At 39.2% G+C, this 25,925-nt stretch overlaps 1 protein-coding gene across 2 annotated transcripts in view; it reads right to left on the bottom strand.

Annotated features, from left to right (window-relative positions):
* The window catches only part of Dennd1a (DENN/MADD domain containing 1A), a 484,908-nt gene that overhangs the window by 225,314 nt on the left and 233,669 nt on the right, over window positions 1–25,925 (bottom strand). For both annotated transcript variants that reach the window (XM_013513192.1, XM_005382503.2), the window contains one exon: window positions 18,317–18,427. In XM_013513192.1, the coding sequence (XP_013368646.1) occupies window positions 18,317–18,427 (111 nt within the window). The remainder of the gene's footprint in view (window positions 1–18,316; window positions 18,428–25,925) is intronic.

Genomic DNA, 25,925 nt, shown 5'->3' with positions numbered 1-25,925 from the left:
ATGGAGAGATACAAGAAGGTAGAAGCCCTCACTATGGGAAGATAATTTACCATTTTAGGGCATTACACACATAAGCACTTATGTTTCTTTTCCTAATAAGATGAGGATTACTATAAATACAGCGTTCTTTTTAAAATTATTTGATGCCATTTTCCCACATCTATAAATATTCTTAGGAAATATATCTTTTAATGATATTCAATGAATTTCTTATTCTGTATTTTGCTACTTTTCTATCACTAAGTTATGGAATTCCATCAGATCAAAAATTTTATATGTAGTTCCTAAGTGCAGAATTTAGGGACAAGGTTCATGAATATTTTAAGGCATTTACCAAATGTAATAACATAAATACGTTAATGTAATAAATAGCTGGATAGCAGCTGTTTATACTCCCCAGCCACTGCTATGGTGTTCATCTCACTGCCTCTCACCAGCACTGTCTATTGTAGTCAAGTCAGCACCTTTAAAATCGTATCGATCTTGCTTCTATTTTTATTTCTCTGATCAAGATTGAGGCTGAACAACTTTTGTCATGTTTCTTGACTACATTTCTTAGGTAAATGATCCGTGTTATATTCTCAGTCCACTTCTAAAATGGGGCATTAGTATTTCAACACTGATTTATAAGACAGCACTGATAACTTGAAAAGGATACCAGCCCTTTGCAATGTTTCTGAAAATGATTTATCCTTACTTTTCTTCAAATTTCTGAATGAAGAGAAGGTTTAAATAATTATGTAGACAAATTTTTTCTTTAGTGGTGATTTCCACTACTTTTATCCTGAGAAAGTCCTGAAAAATTTCTCTGAGCATTTAACTCTTTAACCCATCTGGAATCAATTTAGTTTTAAGAACTGATGTGAAAATTTATTTTTTCCACATACTTAATCAATTGTTCTGGCACCCTTTACTGGCTAATCCTTCTTCTTCCTATTCTTTTGACATGCTCCTATTTCATATTTCTTTTTTATTTTAAGAGAGATACTGTCTCATAAAAATCAGTATTTGGGACATAAAATCTAGAAAATAACAATACTAAAAATGGATACAATTGCTACAAAACTCAATACAGCAAAAAGGAAGGGGAAAAAAACCCAACCTTTGGAGATACAGCTATGAAGTGACAAAAGCCAACAACACGTGTTTCTTTCTGTGTTTTTTCTTTAATGTTTCTTTGGTTTCTGGGAAGCCTGTTCCCATGAGGACTTCGCCTCTTTTGGAAGCCGTTAACTGGCCTTTGCTGACAGAAGGACATTTACGTGGCGAAAGAGTGATGTGCCAAGGCCCAGTTAAAAGAATCCCAGAGGTTAGTGTAACATGAACAACTTTAAATTGGATATTCTGCTGATGCTTCACAGTTGTGAGTCCTGTGCATTAAAGCCAGGGTACCCCCTCTTGCTTTCAGACTCTGTTCTTTCTAACAGGTACACGCCGGGAACAGGAAACAATCCAGCAAGCACTCGAGATCTGCTTCCATCAACTGTGCCAAGGCTGCAAGGTCCAACCCACCCTTCCCAACCTATTTTTTAGGTCCCCCGATAAAGGAGCCTATCATATGTACATATATGTGACTAATCCCTTCAGGGTTTCCTAGAAATGAAAATCCTTGCTGTTGTCAAGTGAATGGAGATGAACCAACTTACTCCACTTCCACCCAGAAGTCAGACTGAAGGTTACGCTAGCTTTGGATCCCAGCTCCTTCTTTACCTAGCTGCCAGAGGGCTCCTTCTAATGTGTAGGTTCAGTCACATCACTACTTGCTCGGAAGTCACAGGGGCACGCCTGGGAAAGGATGTCTCCACCAGCTCCCATGCTACCTGTAAAGCAGCAGTTCCAACCACTGGCCTTAACTGCCTTCTCCAAGTTCTCCTTTGAAATATTTCACTTTGTAGATGAAGGAATAATTATGGACTTTCTTCCCCTCTCCCTTTTACTTATCTTCCAAACTAGACTAGATTTGTACCCCTAGCAAACATGTGTCTCACTCAGGACTCTGCACAAATACTAACCTCCTCTTTGAAGCCTTTCTTTGGCTCCCCTAGGCATATGTCCCATTATCATGCTTTGAATATGTTCACAATAGACAGTGGCTTGGCTTTCAACAATACTGTCCTACCACTTTCACGAGTTCACAGTGGGGCACACAACTCCAATTCCAAAACAGTAACAACAATTTAGACAAACAAATATACCACTTTTGGAAAATTGAGTTGAAGTACTACACAAACACAAGAATTATCACATCAATTCATTTATAATTCTCTGAAACAGTCATTTGATAGGATAGTCCTGTTTGAAATAGAACTCGATCACTTGCTTCGTTTTAGCTTAAATTGTTTTCATTCAAAATATTATCTTCAGACAATGTTTCTTCCAGGTCTTAACTTCAAAATAAGTCCACCAAGCTAAAAGTCAGGATTTTGCAATTATTCATTAAAAAAAAAAATGGTTTTAAGTTACTTGATCATTTCTAAGAGCCAGACCTCTCCAACTGGAGTAAAATGCATTCACCCATTTGATTAGGAAAACAAACAAACAAAACAGGGAACTGTTTGGCTCTATTCCAAAATACTAAATGGCACAAATTATGTGCACCGTTACTTAAGAACAGTGACTAAGCTGATTACTTTTTAAGGGAAGTCTTACTATATACCTAAGCTTAGCCAGAAATAATACATTAGGTCCTGTAAAATATCACTAGCTACTTATTTTAAAATAATTCTAACCCCCATTTCTAAAAATGAGAATCCTTAAACCATTATGCCCATTCTTTAGAGACAACAAAATTTTAGAAGACAAAATTTTAAAGTAATGAAAGTATACAATTTGAAGTGTAGTCAACAAAGGGGTATTGTGCATATTTAATTAAAGTGTAAGTTGAGGAAAATGATCCTATCAAAATCTCACTCAGTAGGAGAATAGAAAGATAGTATGTGCAAAATTTGCCCAAAGTCATTAGTCACAATGAATATTCATCAGAAGCCAATTATCAATCCCATTTAATGACACCCCAAAAGATTTTGCCCTGAAGCAGCTGAATAGTCTAAGATTCCAGACAAAACTAGACAAATTATACAGCCAACAGCCAGTCTAGCCAGGACACACATTGTAAAGTAAACCACTGGTGGGTTTTTGGCTACAGTTTAGCAAATTCTGTCCTCAATTAAAGGGGTACAAGGTCAGTTATATCTTAGAGCTTTCTATATGTTTCCATTAGTTTTCTTAGAGGCTGAGGGACAGAAAAAGAAGGCAGTTGGGGTAGAATATGAATGGCATATTATCAGGGTATAGGTGAAAATTACAAGGACATTTTTTTTTTGGTACTAGGAATCAAACTCAGGGTCTTGCATTGCCAGGCAGGCGCTGTGCTGCTGAGCTACACCCTAGCCCAAGGACACTTTTTTAAAAAAAGGTATCTCTTACAGATAATATTTAGATTGTCAAAATCTAAGATTCCACTGCTTTGGCTGGTTCCTAATAGCAGTTCTGCAACCAACATGGAATTAAATGTAAGAATGCTCTCTAGAAAAAAGAAAAAAAAAAAAACACAACAAAAATTCCCATGGTGTACGTGCCAGGTACCATGCTGGGGGCTGAGGCCTTTGCAAAGCACTCTTTTAAAGGAATGTGCGTGTAGACGTGCATGTACACTTTCACCACATTTCACAGATAAGGAAACAGTCTTGGAGGTGAAATACATCGCCCAAGGCCACACTGCTAGTGACAGAACTGGGACTCACATCCAGGTCTGTCAGACTATAATGGCCACCTTTTCCACAATGCATAAATTAACTCAGAAAGTGTGTGCCTCCCCTGTGCCATCCACGGTGCTGAGGATCCTGAAATGGGTAAGATTCTCCGGGTAGGCACTGCCCAACTATGTAGATATGCATTTGCCTTGCTGTTAGATGACCAAACATCTAGGACAAAATACGAGCAATAGGAAGAATCTTTTTTTTTAAAAAAAACAAGAAAAATAACACACAAAATTTATTACATGCCTGAGGCATGGAAGTATTAAGCTTGAAAATAATCATTTTTAAAACAAACTCACATCTGATCATTTCCTGGGGATTAGTCACATTTAAGGTGTTGCAATGTCTTTAATCCACAGGAAATTCTAGACAAGGAAGTAAGGACTGTTAGTAAGAGGGAAAGGCTTACATGCCGTCTTAAGCATATGTTATCTGAAAGTACAGTTTAAGAGTAGCTGAAAGTCTTGCTTCTGTCATGTTCCCTTTCATATACTTGTACAGAGTCACCCATTAACTCTCTTTTGGATCTAAGGAAGCCACTTCCTTACTGGGTCTTACCTTCCTCTATATGTAAAATGAGAGGGAAGACTACAAAACACTTTTTCCCCTTACCACTTAACATTTCATGATTCCAGAGGAACTGCTATCTTTGAGATGAAGAATGCTACTCTGCCTCAGTTGACCTTTATCAGCTATAATGACCATGCAGAAGTAAATCTATAGTCAGTCTTGCTTTCTCCTCTCTGCAGCAACAGGAACCCACCTCAAATTGGCGGTCTGTCTAAGAACCATCACTTTCAGCCACTCCCACCTCCACCACCAAACTGTGGAGAGCACAGCCATCTTCCGTGCCAGGCCTCTGACATGCTGAAGAGCTCAGAGGAAGGAGATGTCAGCAGAACAAGAGCACAAGACTCCAGGTACGAGCTTTGCAAAGACAGAGACCACATTCAAAGCCTCTCTTTATCTTGTCCTATGCCTGACACAGAATGGGTGCTATGTAGCTGTTTGGGGAAATGTTAGAACGCCTCCAGCTGAAATTCATGAGGAATGGTAGGCGCATTTACCAGACATTTAACAAACAGCATCTGCTTAACAGATCAGAACTAGAAATTGCAAATTCTAAAAAACTATTGAGATTCTAAGTTCTAAAGACTGGAGAGGAAAAAAATCAGGTGTTCCCAGTCATTGATCACATCCTAGAACTCAGAATGTTAAATAATCAAACTGACGCCTACTTCACAGGCTTTGGGGCATCTGAATGTCCTCTCTCAATGTAACATACGGAAACTGATTAAACAAAGACTAGAGAAAGAGCACCAGATTACCAACTTTCAAGACAGGTTATTTTAATTCTACTTATTTTAACTAAGAATCATCTTACACAGAATAGTTGTAGAAAATGCATGTCTTGGGAAAGTTGTTAGCCTTCTCAACTTGAGAATCAGATTGTTTTATTTAATTACAAACCATCTTTGTAGTCATCAGGAAATAAATGGTACTATCATTCAAACAGTGCTGTGGTCTTGGTTTTTTTGGTCTCTTTGAGACAGGGTCTCACTATGCAGTTCAGGCTGGCCTTGAGCTCACTTTGTAGCCCAGGCTGGTCTCGAACTCACAACGATCCTCCTGCCTCAGCCTCCCGAGTGCTGGGATTACAGGCATGTGCCACCATGCCCGGCTGGGCTTGGTTTTTAATTACAATTTATTCTCAGATGGAAAATCCACTGTAAAATCAGCAAAGAGTTTTAAACAAAATCCTCAGGGACCCTAAATTAACCTCAGTAACCTTCCATGGGTATGATAAAAACCTTTAGTTATAAATGGCTCAGCTATACTCCAAGTGTATATCATTTGGAGGAAGAGTGAGCTTTTAAAAACTATTGCTGATGGCTTAGCAAAGGCAACCAACTTAGAAAGTCCCAGAAATCAAAGAGCCTTCTGCTAGTTTAGATAGATGTTGAATTTATGAATGAAAAGAGGGAAAAGAGCAAAGAATATTCTACTTTTCTTAGAAGCTGAGATGAAGTGCTTATTTTCATAGGGATAAAGGAAAATCTTTTGAGTAGTTTCTCTTCTAGTCTGGTGGAACTCACCTTACCTCTTCCTTCTCCATTATTCCTTGGGAAAAGGGAAGGGCAAACAGAAACAAAGACAAGGAGCCAGGGATACAGCTAGACAGCTCAGCGGTACAAGTGCCTGCCTGGCAAGCACAAGGTCCTGAGTTCGATTCCTGGTACCAAAAAAAAGAAGAGAAACAAACACCCACCCTGGAGTCTTGCCTTCCCCCCAGAGCAGTATCATTTAGTTGTGAGGAAGTTACTCAGGCAACCACTGCCTACTTACACACACACACACACACACACACACACACACACACACACACACACACACAGAGCTACCTACTAGCTAGAGTAATTAGAGTAAGTTGTTAACCAAGGTAACAAGCTTCCCTGTCAAGATTTGACACTCCAAAACATCAGAGCAAGCAAAAGTACCAAAGAAAAGCTTTAGCTACCAAAGCAGAAACAGAAACTACAATATGATAAAATATACTGTAAAGAAGCTCACTGTACCGGGAGTGAGGAATGAGCTATCCTTTCATCTTTAAGGCAAGGTTACATGTGACCGAGACCATTTCATTTACATACAGCAACAGCAAGTATACAACTCCTCAATTTTGTGTCTGTGAGAGACATTATTGACTGTCAAGATATGGCCTAAGGACCCCTCCAGACAGGCAAACATTGTCAATGGGTCAAAGTTGGCAATCAAGAAAAAATCTGTTTGCCACCTTAAGGCTGGTATAATTGGCTCTTTACATTTTTGGGCAAATATTTCTAAGATTATAATCTATGCTTAGCTAGTGGGTTTATTATTATTACTTTCATAAAGAATCAGATTTTTTAAAAGCAAGCAAGCATAACTGACCAGGAATTTATGAATACTTAGGTCAGGTATGTATATAGAGAGAAATTTAGGAATCTAAGGAACCTTTAGGAAGTAAGTTTTCATGGGAAGGAAAGAAGGGAGGGAAGGAGGGAGGAAGGGAAGTTAGGAGGGAAGAAGGGAAGGTGGGAGGGAAGGAAGGAAGGAAGGAAGGAAGGAAGGAAGGAAGGAAGGAAGAGAAAGAAATTAAACTCCCCTAAGGAGTTCTGTTGGGGAAATCCAACCTTGCAGACTGAAGTGACAGTAACCTCAGAAAACAAAGTTGTAAAGCAGTCACTATTATAATCACTTAATTAGGATTTATTATGTGCTAAACACCATGACATATACTTAGTGCTTCACATATATTTAACCCATGTAATCTTCACAACCGCCCTATGAGGTAGGTAACATTACTGTCCCCATTTCACAGGTGAGGACACTTGCATAAGAGCTTATGGCACGAACTAAGGGAAGTGAGCCTTCTGAGTCTGTGCTCTTACCTCACATGAAACTGCCTCTATGCTCTGATCTGCGTTAATCTGACAATTACTGACTATCCACTATGTGTACACACTATGCCCTCAAGCAATTTAAAATAGAGAGAGTAAGATCAAAATGCAAACAATCAACTTCAACACGAAAGCATTTTGAAAGAGGTGCTACAACAGAGGTTCAAGAGTGTCAGGGTATAAAGAAGGAATCCTTAATTCTGCCTTGGGCAAGCATCCCAGAGACAGAGGCATCAGCGCCTCCAGAGCCTGCAGCGTGAAGGCAGAGAAGGTGCCTGTGTTCTCCTTGCTGGCAGGCCAGTCTGGTAGGACGATGGCCCAGTGAACAAGGCAGCTCCTTAGGCCACTCGGGCTTTATGTAGTGTTGTCTGTGAAGGATTGAAGAAGAAATGACCATTTGGCAATGCCTACCCAATTAGTGAGAAGTGGGCAGGTAAGTATATAAAACCTCCTGTGAGCCGTCATGACTATTCTCTGTGGCTTGGATTCATTCATCATCCACTGCCATCAGCTACACCAACGAAATCTATAGAACTTTCCCAGAATCTCTATCATCTCTGTTTCTGAAAGCCAAATTGGGGGTTACTACTGGTAAAGGCAAGATTCCTCATCAAGTGACACTTACTGAATGAGTATTACGTGCCCAGTGCTGGGCTGTCATTTTTCCTATCTATGATCACAAACTCTTTACTATTCTGTTTTTACAGGTGAGGACAGAGACTCCAAAGTTTATATGGCTAGAAAGTGGTGCAGGGAGAATTAAGTACATAGCAAAGGCTGAAATTGAACTAAACCATCCTGATCTGAAGTCTGATGCTCTTTCCCTGAGCCCTGCTGTCTTGTGGCAGGGAAGAACAGGGGAGATACTACTAGCAAGGCTGTCTGATATAGATTCTGTGTAGCCATCAAGGTAACAGAAAGGCAAAAATGTAAATTTTCGTTATGTCTGTACCAGCCCACAACTGCAATGACCTCATCTCATGTCACATTCTGCCTCCAGAAACACAGAGGAAATTATGAGCCCTTGGTCCCCATCCTAGGACATACCAGGTGCTCAGGTTTCCTTACTAAAGCCTCGGAGATGTTTGCCAAAGTGGGTATTTAGGGATTTTTGAGTAAAATAAGAGGTAAGTGATTTGAATATTACCCATTAGCATGTTTTTGCCAGAGACTTGATTCACAAGAGTCACATTAGAAATAAGCTATCAGTCCCATTGCCTTAGTTACTTTTCTGGGTGCTGAGATAAATTACCCAACACCCAAGGTTAAAGGAGGAAAGGTTTATTTAGCTCACAGTTTGTAGAGGTTTCAGTCCATAACTGGCTTGCTCCAAGGTAAGGTGGCACATGCCAGAGGGCAACTGTTTATGATGACCAAAGACAACAAAAGCAAGGAGAGGGAGAAGAGGATAACCCTCTTTCTGTCCCTTATAGTGTAGGCAGGCTACCCGCACTAGGGTGCGTGTAGCACTCACACCCTTAATCCCAGTATTAACTACAAATCAGTCACAAACTCTAGATTCAGCTACCAATCCCCATCTAAAAGTACATGAGGCTTTAAGGGAACATCTAGACATAAACCATAAAACCTACAATCTAAGGAATATACAAATTTATTTCATAAATTGCCCACATTACTAAAATAATAAAATCCTTGGTCATGTTCTTAATGTCTAAAATGAAATATCATCTCTCTAAATGTATTTACATGAATGTACATGAAGTCACACTAAGTGGACTACACTGGCATTCCCTGAGAGTTTGACTAGATTATATTTAGCAATGTCCTTCTCTAGACTAGCCAAGGCCAAAATCAAAGCACTCCCAAGGAGAAACAAAAGAAAGACAAAGAACTAGTTTGTACTCATAAATGTCTTCTAAACAAACCTAACCAGTGCCTATTATGTACTCCCAAAATGAAAATGAACCTAATGAGGCAAGACAATAACCACTACTGAATACATTTTGCTTTTTTGTCTTTGAGAACTATCTACTGGTTCCCTCTTGGTTGTGTATTAATCCTATGGGAAACCTTAAAAAATATACAATGCCTTGGTTCTATGCTAGAACTTTTGTACCAGACTGGAGGTGCTGCCCAGGAATCTGCATTTTTAGCAAGTTCTATGGATGATGCCAACAGCATTTGGGAATCCCAAACAATCTAAATCCTGTGTCTAGTCCACGGTAGGTGCTCAGTGTTTATTTACACAAAGGGAGAAGAGGCAGGGGAAAAGTAAAAACCAGAAGGAAGACCATGGCTGGTTATATCAAAGGATCGCAAATTTTATTACCGAGTTTATAACATCTCAAGGTTCTCTTCACTCAGCTTTCAGTTCAAAATGAGAAAGAGGAAACTGACCCATAATTAAAAAGAATATAGGTAAAAAGCAGTTAATTATATTACATTTGAAAAACAGAGAAAAATTACATAACTAAAACATACCAGTCTCTTTTTCTACTTCCTGTCCATGGATGTTCTTTTATCTTTAATAGTTTTTAATATTCTCTGAGCCATAATAAAATTTTATGTAATGGAGATTAGAGAAGCTATGCTACTTGCAAGTTTAGCTGTGGAGTCTGTATTTCATGCCACTTCATTACATTTTGTTAAGGATTTCCCTCTTCACCAAAAGGATTAGTTTTCTTCTCACTTCTCTGAATACTCTTCTTAGGTTGCTAGTGTGAACTAGGTTAATCTCTCTCTCTTTTAACATATAAAAGATGAACAAACAAAATGTTCGATTTATTTTATTTTTTAAATAGAACACTAAATTTAGTCTTAGAATTCACTGCTTGGGAAGTTTCCAGTTACAAGGTCTTGGCTTCCCTGAAGCACAGTTTGAAACAAAATAATGCAGTTTGTTCCTACGGCTGGAACATGCAGAGTGGAGTGTGCAGGCAAAGAGGCCCTGGCTCCTGTCCAGTATTTCAACCTCCTTAAACTGCCACTCTTGTCTCTGCTTCAAGGGCTACAGATAAGCAAACAGAATTAGCTTTTTCTAGTCCAGAAGAACTAAGAAAGCTTTACACGCATCATGTAGGTGCCTGGCCTACTATATGGGCTGACACAGCCACAGAAAGGTGGAGTTCATTGGAAAAGAAGTAAAAAGGGAAGCCAAATTTGAAAAATTGCCCTGTCCACAAGCTGGCCCTTTTTTGGGTCAGAAGACCAGATGGTGCTCAGACAATGCATTCTGTCGGGGGCAGTGGGAGGGAGTGGGCAGGACGGGACCAAGGCAAGGTTGGGCAAGTATGCACTCCTTCCTCTGAATACTGAAGTATGTGCACTCCTTCCTCTGAATACTGAGGGTGCTGATAAGGGGACACAGTATCACTCACTACTCTTCAGGGACACCAGTACCTGGGTCCTGCCCAAGTCCCACATTCTCTGGAATTGTTTACCTAGTTAACAAGAAACTAGTGGAAAAATTATGTTCAGTGAAGTGTCATCAGAAAAGCAATAATTTTTTTCATAGTTATGGGAACCACACAAACAATTCAGTATGAAGGCTCAATTAATTGGGTAATGGTCTTGTTTCTAAACAGTACTTCTTTCCTAAGAACGTGTTTTAAAAAGCAGTTACTAGCTAAGGCAAATACACATTCCTTAGGAAAGTAATTATGCTTTTGTCATGACTTAATCAGAGTCTCATTTTCAAAACTTTTTCCACTACCCCTAAATTATAAAAGGGGTGACTTGGACTGGTATACGCAAGAGCTGGGAGAAGTGCAGTGCATGCACCCTGAAGACACAGCAAAGAGAAGCAGGTGAGTCCAGGGCACAACTGGGGCTGTTTGATTTTGCAGGGAGATGGTGGGGTCTAACGATGCACAGAGAGTGGGCTGACTAAACAGGGTTTAGAGGAACTCAGCTCTGGCTAAGGGAGGGAGTGTACCAGTTAGAAATTTACCCGTCAGCCTTCTGTTTCCCTCGTGCCTAGAGTGGTGCTGGGCACACAGAAGGGGCTCATTAAATCTGAAGTGAAAAGCTTGATTGTGTACAAGAAGGGAACCACAGGCTGAGGTTCTTTCTGTCATTCAGACCCATGGTCAACAGAATCATGCCAAGAATATTTCTCTGAGTACAGTGTTACAGGGAACTCATGACAAATGGAGAGTTACCAAGGAGGCAGTATGAGGTAGCCAGAAGGACGTTGGCCTGGAGCCAAGAGAAGTGGGTTTTAATTCCATCTCTGCGGCTCATCTTAGACAAGGCCTTCAACTTTCTGGGTGCCAATATTCTCATCTGCAAAAGGAGAAGAAAACAAACTAGCTCCTACGGCTGCTGTAAGAGCTAATGAAAAAATATGATCATCAGATAATCATATACATATATTTTTATATAACTGCACAGCACCTGGTACATAGTATGTGGCTGCGGAAGATTAACTTGGAAGAAGTTTAAAACAGCAGGGGAGAACTTGGGGGGATGCAATATAAAGTATCATATATGCATCTAAACAAGGGTGTTCTACACATTTATTCTGCAGATGCTATTAATGTATATCTCTGGTAGTCTTATAGCTATTTACAAGCTACACAAGAAACTTCTCAAATTACTACACAAAAATACTTCTCAATTACTGTATGATCAGATCTTATTTTTGACCCAGACCAGTATTACCCAGCTCCATCAGCACCTTTTCCACCAGCTTTCGCTCAGAATATCTTTCTGGCTCTTTATAAGAATATTTAAATTCCCTCCGTGAGGCAGACATTACTAACGATGTGTCTCTGGTGCTTGTGACAGTTTCTTCACAAGAGTTCTAAAAAAAAGAGAAGTGTCACCCAATAAACATAACCTAGTCACCAAGGAAAGCATTTTGAAAGAGTTAAGATTCATTTCTATGTACGATTCCTGGATGTTTCTTCCTTTCTAAAAGCCAAAGCTTCCTCCTGACACAATATCATAATCACTTGCATGGCTATTTCTCCCACTGACTAGGAAGTGACCTTGGGCAAATTTTTCCACCTCTCCAAACAGAAAGCCTGCTCTGGAAAACAAGAATAATACTGATCTTCTAAAAGTGCTTAAGGAATTACATGGAATCATATTTATAAAGGCCTTACCTTTGACCTATCCACAGGAATTTCAAAAAGCAGTATGAATTAAACTAAGACCTGAAAGTATGGAAGAAAAATGGGACCTTTGTGCTATAAGAAATCACACTGAAGTGTTTACATTAGAGAACAAGTTTTAGTTAAGCCTTCCCTATTTATCATTTATAAAGGAAAACAATCAATATACATTAACTGAGCAAAGAGAACAAAAACTTACATTTTTCTTATACAGAATATCACCAGTTATTGACTGAGACACCCTGGAATGTGTATTACCTGACTCTGAGCTAAATGTTGTAGGGCTTGTATCTACTGGCGCAGTTTTACAGAAGATAGCTTTGTAGTGTTCAACAGCTTTTATCTTTCAGATACTTGACGGCTCTGAGGAGCATTAAGCCCACATCTTATCCGACAAAATTGAGAAAAATGTGGTTTGTCAAGGTATTACAGGCTACCTCAGGATCTGCAAGAGAGGGTCATCAGAACATCTTGGGCTGAAATAGCTTTGCATCTCCTTTCCCATCCCCTACAAGAGATGATGAAAAGCTCCTACTGAGGAAATTTAAGGCAACAATTGTAAAACTTCTTAATTTTGAATTTGGAAAGCTCCAAAGGCTTGAATAAAACTGATGACCCCTTAAAGAGATGAATGAGATGGTAAAAAGATGACCCTCTTGAACTTTGTTCTAAAAGGGAGAATATAAATGGGATAAAGGGGGCTGAGGGTGTAATTCTATGGCACATATGCAGCAAAGAAGAGCTTACTGCTAAGGCAATTTCCATTAACAAGAAAGAAGCAGAAGTATCATCTTCTCAGTAAGGCATTCCCTGCCTAAAAAATAGCATAGCAATCCCTGTCACTTTACCACTCCCACCCCTCTCACATCCACTTGACTTTACTCCTTAGGAATTATCAGTAGCTACTGTATATTAATATTTGACTTTCCTTCTTTACGGAGGATCTGCCTACTAGAATATAGGCTTCATGAGGCTAGGGATTTTTGTCTATTTTGTTCACTGTTGTAGTCCCATATGCCAATGACAATGTCAATAAATATTTTAGGACAAAGACAAGTAGATAAGCAGAGTGATTGACTGGTCCTAGGAAGGACCTACAGTTCATCCACAAAAGGAAGGCAGAGCTCAGGGAAAAGAAGTCAGGAGGTTGACAGGTGTGGTAGGAGCTGCTAGGACTTGTTTCTGAGGGCTTCTATTAGATAGGTATAGAATTTTAGGTTAGAAATCACTTTCCCGGAAACTCCTCAAAAGGAAAGAACACATCCCTGGGATGCGGGAAAAAAGAAAAGAAGGAAGGGGGAAAGAAAGATATGTATATATACACAAGATAGCTAAGATGACTGTACTACTAATTTCTATTAGTTCACTGAAAGGAACAGCTAGAGCTTATATTGTTTGATCAATTCTGCATTCTTATATCTGGTAATCTGAGCAACTACTTTGAAGATAACAATTTGCAATATAACAATCACTGTTAATGTTATCATCTTGTTTTGAAATTCTGTTATCATTTTTGTTTTTTTTCTCTTTAAAATAAAAAAAATTTAAAAAAGAAATCACTTTCCTTTAGAAGTCCAAGACACAAGTTCTTTGTCTTTTGGTTTGCAGAATGGCAAAATCTCACACAACTTTGAATCTTAACGTTTGTATAAGAGCTACTTTGCCTCTACCTCTGATAGTCTAAATCTGCCTGATAAAAGGACCTGGTATCTTCTTTTTAATTTATTAAACATTTTTATATAAATACCCATAAAAATATGTAAATCATATAACAACCTTTAAAGAAGAAAATCTAAGAATTTAAAACTTACTACCTAGCTCAGGGGTTGGCAAAATATGTGAAAAGGCCAAGTGTGGCCTGCTGCCTGTTTTTGTAAATAAAGCTTTGTTGAATATGGCCACACCCATTAGTTTACTTACTGTAAATTACAAGGACAGAGTGTAATAGTTGCAGCAAGTACCATATTGCCTACAAATCCATACTTCTAATTGGATCCTTTAGAGATGATTATTGATCTCTACCCCAGCTCAGACAGACTGCCTCAAAGTAAGTCTTAAAAAGGGCTGAGGACGTAGCTCAGTATGAAGACTCTGGGTTCAACATGCATTCCTGCCAAAACAAACAAACAACTCAAACCAAACCAACCAGACAACAACCAAAAATGCAATACTTTTGATATTCCCTGTATGTCTATTCCCAAATATACTCCTTTCCTGGGTGGAAATCACTACCTAATGTGAAGTGTGTTAATGTTAAATGTGTTAATCATTTTTCTTTTTAACAGTTTGTGTATGTGTGTGTATATCATTTAGTTTTTCTAACCTGACTGTAATATAAATGAAATGACATTGTATATTCTTCTCTAACTTGTTTCTTTCACTGAGCATTCTATGCTAGAGACAGAATAATGATAGTTTATTTTCACTGATACCGTATTTCGCTATATGACTATATCACAGTTTATAGTAAAGTGGACTGTGTCCAGGGTTTTTCAAAATATGCTGCTCAGAACATTCTTTTACATGTATGTCCAAACAGTGTGTGTGCACATGAAGTCCCATTAAAGATTAGAAGTGCTGAATAACAAGTATGTGCATATAGTGTTGTCCCACATATGTTACTAGGAATCCACAAAATTCTATCTATTATATTTATCTTGGTCACATACCTAATTTTTACAAATCTATTGTGCTTTACTTTTGTATTTTGTTTGGTGGTATACAGGATCACTGAGCTATACCCTCAGGCTTTTTTTTTTTTTTTTTTTTTTGAGACAGGTTCTCCCCAGGCATTGCTAAGCTGCCTACGCTGGATTCAAACTTGTGCTCCTCCTGCCTCAGCCTCCCAGAGTGCTGAGATTACAGGTGTATACCCACTGTTTAACTCACGATAGTTTTTAATGCACTTTTCTATGATTATTAATGTCACCACACATTTTTCCAAATAGTTCTTTAGTCATTTGTATTTCTTGTATGAAATGCCAATTCACGTGTTTTGCCAAGTTTTTCTATTGATAAGTCTTCTGCTTTCTAAATGTGGCATTTATATCTTTCTGACACTATGCCTCTGTTTTATATATGGCAAATATCTTGTCTCAGCTTTTGATTTGTCTTTCCAGTCTCTGAATGATATTTTTAATAACCATAAGCTTACACTTTTAATTTTAACCTTTTCCTTTATACAATGTATACAACTTGAATCATCTTTAAGTAAACACTTCTTTATTCCAAGATCATTGAGAACTATTTACTTATCTTTGTCTTCTAAAAATTTTAAAATTTTGCCTTTTACATTGTATGACTAAAGAGAGAAACTGTCTTTTTTATATGCATAGTCAATTCTTGAAATGTCCACCCATTTTCCACAGACTGTCCAGTGCCCCCTCTACTGCTGATAAAAAGCCCATACTGATGTGTTCTGGTTCTGGGTACTCTATCAGTCTGCCTATCTCTGATGCACTAGCAGAACTTAATTATTGCAGCTTTATAAAAAGTTTTGATGCCTGGTAAGGCAAGCTGCTACAATCTATTCTTTTTCTTGAAGTATGTCTTTTCTTTGACTTTTCCATATTAATTTTAGAATCAGCATGACAGGTACTATGTAAAACCTTGCTGAGATTGTGAATGGAATTATATTCCATCTATAGATCAGTTTGGAACGAAGTGACATATTTAAGATATTGAGTCTACTATTCATAAACATGGTCAGATTTGCTCTGAATTTATTGGTGACTATGTAAGTTTTCCCTTTTAATAATATGTAAGCTATATTAATAGATCTTCTAGTATCATCATCAATCTTACATTTTTAAAATCAACTCAACTTAGCTATTAAGAATTTTTAAATACATTTGCTAACTATTTTGCCTATGATTTTTATGACTACATCCACGAGTGATACTGATAATTTGTCTTGTATTGTCTCTTTTTGTGACTGAATGTCATGGTTGACAAGCCCTGCAAGAAAACCTGGGCTGTACGCCCTTCCTGTTGTAGGCTCAAGCTTGTTTAGGACTGAAATGATCTATTCTTTAACATGCTGGATAAAACATAACTCTAAAACTACGTTGGCTAAGTGTTTTATCTGGAAAATATTTCAAGTATTGATTTAATTTCTATAAATTAAATGGCATTCAATTTTTCTATTTCTTTCTGAGTTAATTATGGTAAATTATACTTTTCGGCCCATTATGCTTTAGTTTTCAAATACTGGCATAAAGTTGATAACAGTATTCTCTTACTATTTTAAAAATCTATGCTGCATCTGTTCTTTGTGTTTGTAATTTATTCCTATGGTATATTTCATTTTAGTTTTGGAAAGGAGCAGAAATAACTTTGTATGTTGAACCCACTACATTTATGTGAACAAAATTATACCGAAGAAACATTCTTTTCTAATCTATAAGAAGGAAGTAATAACAGAACCCATCAAAGCTATCATAGTGAAGACTGAATGAGTTAATATATGCAAACTGCTTGGGATAGTGACTGGCATAAATTAAGAGCCCAAAAATATCACGATTAAATTATATGAAATTCACTTCTATCAAGATGATGTCCTTTTCTTATTTGGTTGCAGTTTAATGGCCCAAAGCAACAGCTAGATTCTCTCCAATGTTCGCTCCTTCTATTCAAGCCATACAGATAGGCAATGATAAACCTGGTTAGGAATACTGTGATTCTGAAGCTGAGTCTGAGTACCTGTAACCTGAGATTATAAACTGCACCTATGTAAAATAAAATGTTAAACAAAGCAAGAGACTGTGTTATGAGCTGGGTTTTTTTTCTTAGAGGGAGGGTACTGGGAATCAAACTCAGGACCTTGTGCTTGCCAGGCAGGCGCTGTGTTGCTGAGCTATATCCCTGGCCCAAGATCTGTTTTTACCTTGATGACAAAGGCCATACCTTTTATCACCTACTGTGTGCTAGACTTGCACGTACTAGGTTAAAAGGATTCTGTGAGTTCTTGACAAGCAATTAGCAATTCAAGAAATAAAATAATGAAGCTATGATGGAAACTGTAAAGAAAACTCTAATACCCTCATGAAGTTTTCAATATTAGGTGCCTTTCACTCATGGGTAAACGTGTAACTATTTTACCCATAGGTCCTTTACTAGGAAAACCCCCAGTATACAAAGGTTTCTCCTCTCTCTTTAACACAGTGATGCACTTTAGGCATTCTACTCCCAGGCAATTTTTGTAACAAATCTGCAAAACAGATATTGAACTATTTAGAAGAAAATACACTGAAGTCTCTGATTTACTCTGAAATACACCAAAAAATAGGACTGAAAAAAGAAAAGTGGGTGTGGGCACTCTGCTTATAGCTCAGTGGTACCATTTTTCTCTACTTTATTAGCAAAATTAAAGCATATGCATGAACAAACACATACTCCTGGTAAGGATGCAGCAAAAGAGATGTAGAGTCTACACAGCTAGCAACATTCCCAAGCCTGCTGGGGAAGCAATCTGGCAGCCAAGTCATGGTGTTTACCAGATTCTTTGACCTGGTGGTCCTATCTTTAGATTATGAGTTGCATCAGTCAAAAGAAGCTGAAAGATGTTCACCGCAGTATTATCTATCAGAGAATTTATCTATGGATAACCTAAATTACCATCAAGAGGAAAAAATTTTAGGGAAAGATGACATACAAGAATAATGGAGGGCTGGGGATTTAGCTCAGTGGCACAGTGCCTGCCTGGCAAGCACAAGGTCATGAGTTCGATTCCTGGTACCAGAAAAAAAAAAAAAAAGAATAATAGAATATTTTACAGACACTTAAAAACTGACAGCAAGGAAACTTATGTAGAAATATGTACAATGTTCATAACACATCAAAAGAAAAATAATTATGAAATTATAAAAATGCATGAATATGCTTTGATACTGTAAATGAACACAAATAATTAATGAAAATAATATGCTATCACATGAGGTGACTGGGGCTGATTCTTTTACCTAAAATTTTAATTTTGTTGATATGTCTTTTAATTAAAATTAAGTTAATGAAAAGCCTTGTTTCAAGATGGTCTACTCACAGTGCTGAGTTTGCTGCAGATGATGAGGATCCGACGTTCATACAGCATACTGGCATACAGATGTAACATGTTGTTTACATCCACAGCCACAAAATATTCTGTCAAATTTCTCTAGGAGAAAGAAGAAAGCAAGGTTTATGGCTTACTTTGCTTGTTCTTATTACAAATAGTATCTACATGAGAAGCAGAAAATAAGCAGAAAGCACACTCTGCTCTTCCCCATATTGTTTCTACTGAACCCCACTCATGTATGAAATCAGGAAATGTTGCTGGGCATGGTGGCACACGCCTGTGATCCCAGCACTCACCTTGTTTCAAAAAAACAAAAAAAAAATCAGGAGTGTAAAGTTGGAAGAGACCCTTAGAGATAAGCAGCGTGAGCAATTGTGTCTGTGATTCATTTACAACATGAGGTTATATACCACACGGTGTTTGCTCTTCACGTCAGTTCCAAAAGGTAAGAATGATAGAAAATCTGCAATCTTACAAATGAAGAAACCAAGGCTCAGAGAGATCTGCCAAGATCAAATGGTCTAAAAAGTCGTGAAGACAAGATTGCTGCTCAGATCTTCAGATTCCAATCCCTAGAACCTTCCAGCAAAACAAGTACCCAGCTGGGCATGGTGGTACATGCCTATAATCCCAACATTCTGAAAGTCTAAGGCAGGAGGATCATAAGTTAGAAACCATCTTGGGTAATTTAGTAAGACCAGGTCTCAAGATGAAAAGGGCTGGGGATGTAGCTCAGTGCAAAGGCCCTGAGTTTGATCCCAAATGTCACACACACACCTTCCCCCAGGGACTGAAGTCCCTCTGGCACAAGGCCTGCCTCTGTCCAATAGGTCACTGCTGCCATGGCCAGGTACACCTCTCTCCTCACTACTCATGTTCCCTCCTCCACAGCTCACACTCTCTAAAATGGCTTAGCCAGAATTAAAGCAATTTCAAAGACGTACAATTTTCAGGTACTTCACTCAAAAGAAAAAAAAAAAACAAAACTAAAGACAAATAGCAAGTTGTGAAAAAGCAGTGTTTTAACTAGATTTTCTTCTGTAACCTGGGCTTCACTCCTTTAATTAGTACTTTAGATTGGTACTCTTCAGATTTCAGAAAAAATAGAAAGTGTTTCATTTCTATAACCCTTTCTGTGCCCACCTGACTTTAATAACATACATGAATATGCTAATTTCTTGAATGTTACAGGTTTTCAATGCCACACAATATAATTCTCTACAAATGAAAGGGGTTGGGGTGGGAAGGAATACTATTGCCAGGGGTTGCAGTTAATAATGATTAAGCATCTATAGACCATAAATTGAAGTAAACCAGGTAGATTTTACATGCAAAATAGCATAAAGTGCTTTTCAACAATATTATGGGCTGGGAATAAGAATGGGCATTTATCTTATGATTTATTATTGTTTGACTGGAGTACTTGGTTAACTATCAAGGTTTATAAATATAGAGTAAGTGAATTACTAGTTCTACATACTGAGCAGTTACCAAATACCAGTTACTGTGCCTGACACTTTGAATGTGTAACCTTATTCAATCCTCACAAATCTCCCATCAGGTATTATTCTTTCCAACATAGAAATAGAGAAATTAAGTCTGGGAGAGATTCAGTGATGAAGAAACAGATCTGAATTCACAGCCTAAATACTTTCCCCTACCCTACCTTGTCTTTCTTTAATATCTTTTTATATCTACCATGTACCAGGATTTCTATATACATTGCTTCACTCAATCTTAATCCTTGAAGTAGGAGTTATTATCCCTATTCAAAGATGAGAAAACAGAGGTACAGAAGGGTGATATAATTTGACAAAGGTCACACAGTGAGTGGATAAGACATCATTCAGTCTGTGCTCTTCTTTTTAACCACTAACTTGTAAGTGAAAATCATATTTGGAAAAAGTCTCGGCACAGTAACAAAACAAGATCAAAGTATGTCTAAAGAAAGGAGGATTTATTACTTTTGAAAATTAGTGTTGCCCATTTATCCAGTAATCTTTATGTGCCTGGCAGTGGGTGCTTTACCTGTGTTCTCTCTAATCTTCCTAACAACCCTGAGACAGATGTTACCCTGTGCACTTTACAGCTGTGAAAACTGAGGCTCAGGGGAAGGTTCAGGGGTCTTCTAAAGGTCACCTAGATAGAAAGGGCAGAGGCAACTTTCAAAACCACATCTCCTGAATCCAGAACTCAGACTCTAACCACCATGCCAACTTACTCTTGACACCCTCAATGAAAAACAAAGCAAAACAAACACCAGGGGAGCTGAATTAGACCAGAAGCGTCTCTCTGGAAGGGTGGACTGAGGAGTGCTGAGCTAATGATGTCAGGGTAGGGTTTGTTCAGAAGACAGTGACATGGCAGAGCTCTTCTCACAAACAAAAATATGAGGCCCTCAGCTGAGCATTTCAGTAAAAGCTTAACTGCTGATGAATTACATGAATTTTTCTTTTAGGAGAGGATGGAAGTAAAAAGAAAATAGAAATGAAGAGCTTAAAGAAGGCCAGAAAGCCCATTAGCACTTTTGACAGATCCAAAGATAACTCTGAAGCCACCAAAACGTGGCCTCAAGAGTCTGCCAAGAAGCTTCACGCTGGGTAGAAATATGTTACACAGCTTGCCGTCCAAATAGGGAGACACAGCGTCAGAGACAAATCCTGTGCCTTATTTTGGTGGAAAAAAAAAAAAATCACAAGGATACTTTTGTGGATGGGGAAGGGAACATTTCTGAAACAAAAACACCACTTGACTGAGGCCGGCACCCCCCATCCCCAGTCAGGCCCCGAGGGACTCAGGTGCTCGGTCCAAAGACTCTACACAGGTATGTTAAAAATATGTAACATTTAGCCAAATTCTCTCTAAACTGTCATGTACTTTTTTTGGTATTTCTCATCCCATCTGTGCTGATTACCAAGATATTTGTGTCTAAACAGAAGCTGTCTTTCTTATCTGCTTCCTCCCCTGCCTCTTTCCTTCTGGGATGCCACCCGCCGAGCAGGCGGGACTGCCAACGGCCCCAGCCCCAGGAACCTCACTCAGCCGTGGAGAGCACGTGGGGCAGAGCGAGGCCTCAGGCACCTGCAGTCCTACACAGCCAGGGCTCCAGAGAGGAGAAACCGTATGGAGACAGGAATCTCCCTCCCACTGACATTAAGCACCGGGGCAGCTTGAACTCCACCAAGCCTCAACCTCTTAGACGTCTCCCGCCTTTTCCCACCCTCAGGCCTTTACTTCTGCTGTTTCCTCCTCCTGGAATGCTCTTCACCCTGAGGCTGTTCATTTACTTGTCTAGACCCAGCCCCCATGTTGCCTCCTCCTGGAAGGTGTCCTGGATTTCTCATTTGCCAAGCAGCCCTTTGTGTTTCCATGGCTATTTTCCCTACCTTAAAATAATTCCATTTTAAGTATTTTTTCCCATTAGACTGAGGCCCTTGGGGGAAAATTACGTATCATGTTATCCAGCAGTTTGATGACAGGATGAAGTGGTCAACGGAAGAAGCAACTGACAACTACTGCCCCTGTAGGGGGCAGTAGTAGTGCTGTGGCACTAGCAGTCAAAGGAGAAGCACAGCTTGGGACAGTGAGGCACAGCAGGAAGGACATGCATTTGACTTGAGAAAACCAAGCTCCAAATTGAATGAGATGATCAACTACTTAGTAATGGCCTAAGGACAAAGAAGTGACACTGGGGACTGTGGAGCTGGGTAAATAGCTGGGGTGAGGGTGAAGGATAAGGAGTGGCTTTTCAAGGTAGCTGTACCTACATTTATTAAAACCAGATCAGGGGCTGGTGGGGCAGGGCGCTGGACCCAGAAGGAGGTACTCACATCATATGCAAGTCCACTGTGTTTCTGTGAGGGCAAGGTCAGAGTGCAGGGGAAGAGAAGGCCCGCACTTGCTCGATCAAGACAGAACAGTGCAGCCAGAACACACTGTGAGCTCCCATTTATAAAAGATACCAGCTATGCCATGTTCTTAACACTGTCCTTCAGTGAACTAAGTCCTTGACCTCCCAGTTCTAGCTCCTATAACCAGGTAATAAACATACACTTATTCAATTCCTCCTACGTGCCTACTGCCATCCTGGTAGGTGGTCCTGCAGAGATAAACTAACTATGAAATCTCTTAGCAGCATCAGACCAGGAAATTTAGTATGCAAAGCACAGTCAAGGGACTCCAGGGATGGCTGAGAAGGCTCATTCTGCTGGATGAATTGAGGCAAGGCTGAGAAGGTTTCACAGAAGAGAAGACATTTGGTCTGGGCTTCCCAACGAAGGCTCATTGAGTAGGTGGGGGAGAAGAATCTTCCAGGCAGAATCAGAGGTAGGGAAGTGAGAGAAGATACAATGAGGCAATAGCGGCAAGGGTAGAAGCAGGGGAAATGGGGCAGGAGAGCTAGGCTAGATTCTGTGGGAGCTAAAGGATCACGACATCATCCTATCTGTGCTTCAGAAAAATCTTGAGACCGTATGGAGGATGGAGAAGAGCAGGCCAGTAGGAGTGGAGCCAACCAACAACTATCATCATATCCCTTGAAAGATAAGATTAAAATATATAAGCAAACAGTTCAGAGATACAACACATATCTGTAAATTAGTCACAGGACTTTATAATGAATTAGACTTGGGGAGGGGAAGAAAAACAGCTTCAGTGACCCTCACACTTTAAGTTACAGTGCACCACACTTGTCCTCTTGCCCAGTTCCTCAAAGCAAGGGCCCATTCATGGAATTAAGGATAAACCCTCCTTCTTCTAAAGAACCGTTAATCCTGTCATACCTGGCCACTTAGTCCTTGGTCTAATGTCCTGGACTGTAATTCCACTACAGCTAAGCCAAAGTTACCACCCTCTTTATTCTCTGTCAAGTAGTTTTTATGTAATGAACCTGCTTGGAAAGGAAATCTTTGCTCAGAGGACAGTTTCCCAGTTTCTATGCTCAGGAGCTCTCAGTTTTCTTAGTGCCAGTATGTTTTTGGGCTTATGAATATTCTTGGCCTCCTCATGGAGTTCAAGTATTGTTTCAGTTACATGCAGAGAACTGGGCTGTCCACCTGGCATTTATTATGCTGGGTTGGGTAGTAGTGATAGGAAGCTCACCACTACTACCCTGTCCAGACAAGACTTTAAATCTAAGAAGGACTCTGAGCAGATCAGCATGGAAGGTAAGTTTCAGAAGAGGCAGAAGCTGCAAAGCTCCTTAGACTCTAGGCTTCCATTTCTACCTTTACAAAGAAATGTTGGTGAAGATCTCTTCCAGCACTTACCCTCTGTGACTCTCAATCCAAACAAAGGGAAGGAGAATAGTACCCACAAAACCCAGTCCCCTAGGACAGGCCTCACAATGCTGCTCCCTTCTAGCGGCCCCTGGTGGCTCCTGTGCCATCCAGGTGGCTGGGGACCTCAGGCACACTGTGATTCATGCCTGAGGTTATGATGCAAGTTGGGGCGGGGTGACAGGAGTTGGAATGGGTTGAGGATGGGAGGGGATATAGTGCGGCTTAGAGAGAAAGCGTCTTAGGTTCAGTACCTTAGGGAAATGAGATAATCCTCAAACCAAAGAACCGACTCTAAGCTGGGTACTCCTTAGAGCCTTCGAAGCAGATGCTAGTCTCCCCCACTGTCTGTCGTTTTATTAGTCTTTGTGACTCTTTATTTCATCTATAGCACAGAGCATAACGACTTGCTGCACTGGATCTGAAGGAGGCTTCTAAGGTCAGAAGCTTGCTTTTTCCAACGAATGCTGGGTCTTGAAATAACTCCTTTTCATTCATTCATATATACTCATTTAAGATATATATAGATATATGTATATATCTATATATATGTAAAATAATATTTATATTTTAAAGAGCTAAGGTCTCACTATATTGCCTAGGCTGGCCTTGAACACCTGGGCTTAATCAATCCTGCCTTAGGCTCCCTAGTACTTGCTTTTAAAATATAAAAAATTTAAAACCTCAACTACTTTTTTTTGTAAAGAAAAATTTAAGTTACCTTAGTGGTGTGAGATTCTTCAAGTGAATTATAAATTTGAGTTCTAAAATAATCTGCCTGAGAAGAATCCCACAAATTCACACAAGCAGTCAAATCAGAGAAGTATATTACAGGAAAGAAAGCAGAGTTACCCGAGGTCAGCTTTTATCCCTCTGTGTGAATGTAAAGACCATTAGAATAAACAATTACCTGACAACTCTTAAGAGCAACAATGGCCCCCTCTATAATCTCAGTACTTGATAATAGGTCTTCCACTACCATCTCAACTTTGTTTATTTTTTGAAGTCAAGATGACTTCATAAATCTTTTCTATATCATGGTGCATCTTTTGCCAACATGGAGCCTGGGCAATGTCATATGAAACTGTCCATTTTAAATGCTTTCTTTGTACCATTAACCACTTGGTATGACAGTGACCAGATAATTAAGACAGGTTTGTTTAATATTCCAAATGAAGGCTTATATGATTATCCATTAATCAAAAGTAAACTTCAAAACCTGGCCACTACAATAAAAACCCCATACATGGCCAGTTTACAGTGTAGTTCTTGCTATGTGTATGTTCATGATCTGTGACTTTCTTTTTAAATGTTTAGCTGTTTAAACTATTTAAAATGTATAAAGATTTATGCTCATTTAATTATTGACTACATAAAACTCACTCCTACACGTTATCCTGATAGAAAGAGAAAACCCTGATGAGCAATTACACAGTGATGTTTTTCAATGAAAAGGAAGAAGATACTTTCACAAAGAAATTGTAGAAATAATGAGAATTAACTTCAACAAGGATCTGAAAGTGGAAAGAATTAATTTTCCACATTTGCTTTTCATTAATGTCTTACAGACAAACTGGCCAAAAAGCCTACTGGAAGGAACTGTTCTTTTTTCCTCTCTTGGGGTTGGCTGCTTTTCTAATTCAGTCAGTCATTAACTTCACATAGTTTTATACTGGGCAACTACAAAGTTCTAGGTACAGTGTGGCTTATAGGAATGTGGAGATTAAAAAAGTTCTGATTTCCGCTCTTACGGGAGGAGAGCTGGCATTAACCAAATATTCACATCGTTAATTGATGTCTTACACTTATGGAGAATGATTTCTTCAGTGGATACAGGGTACCATGCATCTCCATACTTGGATCAGATGGACTCAGGTGTGAATCCTGCTTTTTAACCTTTAGTGGTTGGCCAAATTACTTCATGGGCTTCCTGCCCTTTTAGAATGGGGCTAACAACCATACCATAAGACTGGTAAAGGTTTCACGAAATGACACATAATGCCTGATGCTGCAGTGGGCATTCAATAGCTACCTCCTTCCTGTCTCTTACATTAACCCTTCTCTGATGCTGTTTGGAAGAAAATGATTATCTGGAGACCAAATGTTAATGTCCATGTTCTAAAGCCAACCTATCCTTTCCAATGCTTATTCCTCTAAGTTTAGTGTGTCCCTTAGAGGAGACAATCACTAATTGTTTATGCTGGAGCCCTGAGCTTCATCTGTAGCACCAGTTCCAGGGTTCAGAAGTTCTGGTGTCTAATGGGGCACGCAAAGAGCCTTTGTGGCTCCAGGAAACATACACCCCATGAAAGGGAAGGCAC

The sequence above is a fragment of the Chinchilla lanigera genome, unplaced genomic scaffold, assembly GCF_000276665.1.
Source record: "Chinchilla lanigera isolate Chin_1 unplaced genomic scaffold, ChiLan1.0 scaffold00018, whole genome shotgun sequence".
NCBI classification, from domain to species: domain Eukaryota; kingdom Metazoa; phylum Chordata; class Mammalia; order Rodentia; family Chinchillidae; genus Chinchilla; species Chinchilla lanigera.
The sequence above is the reverse complement of the archived record's forward strand: the minus strand, read 5'-3'. Positions and strand labels throughout refer to the sequence as shown.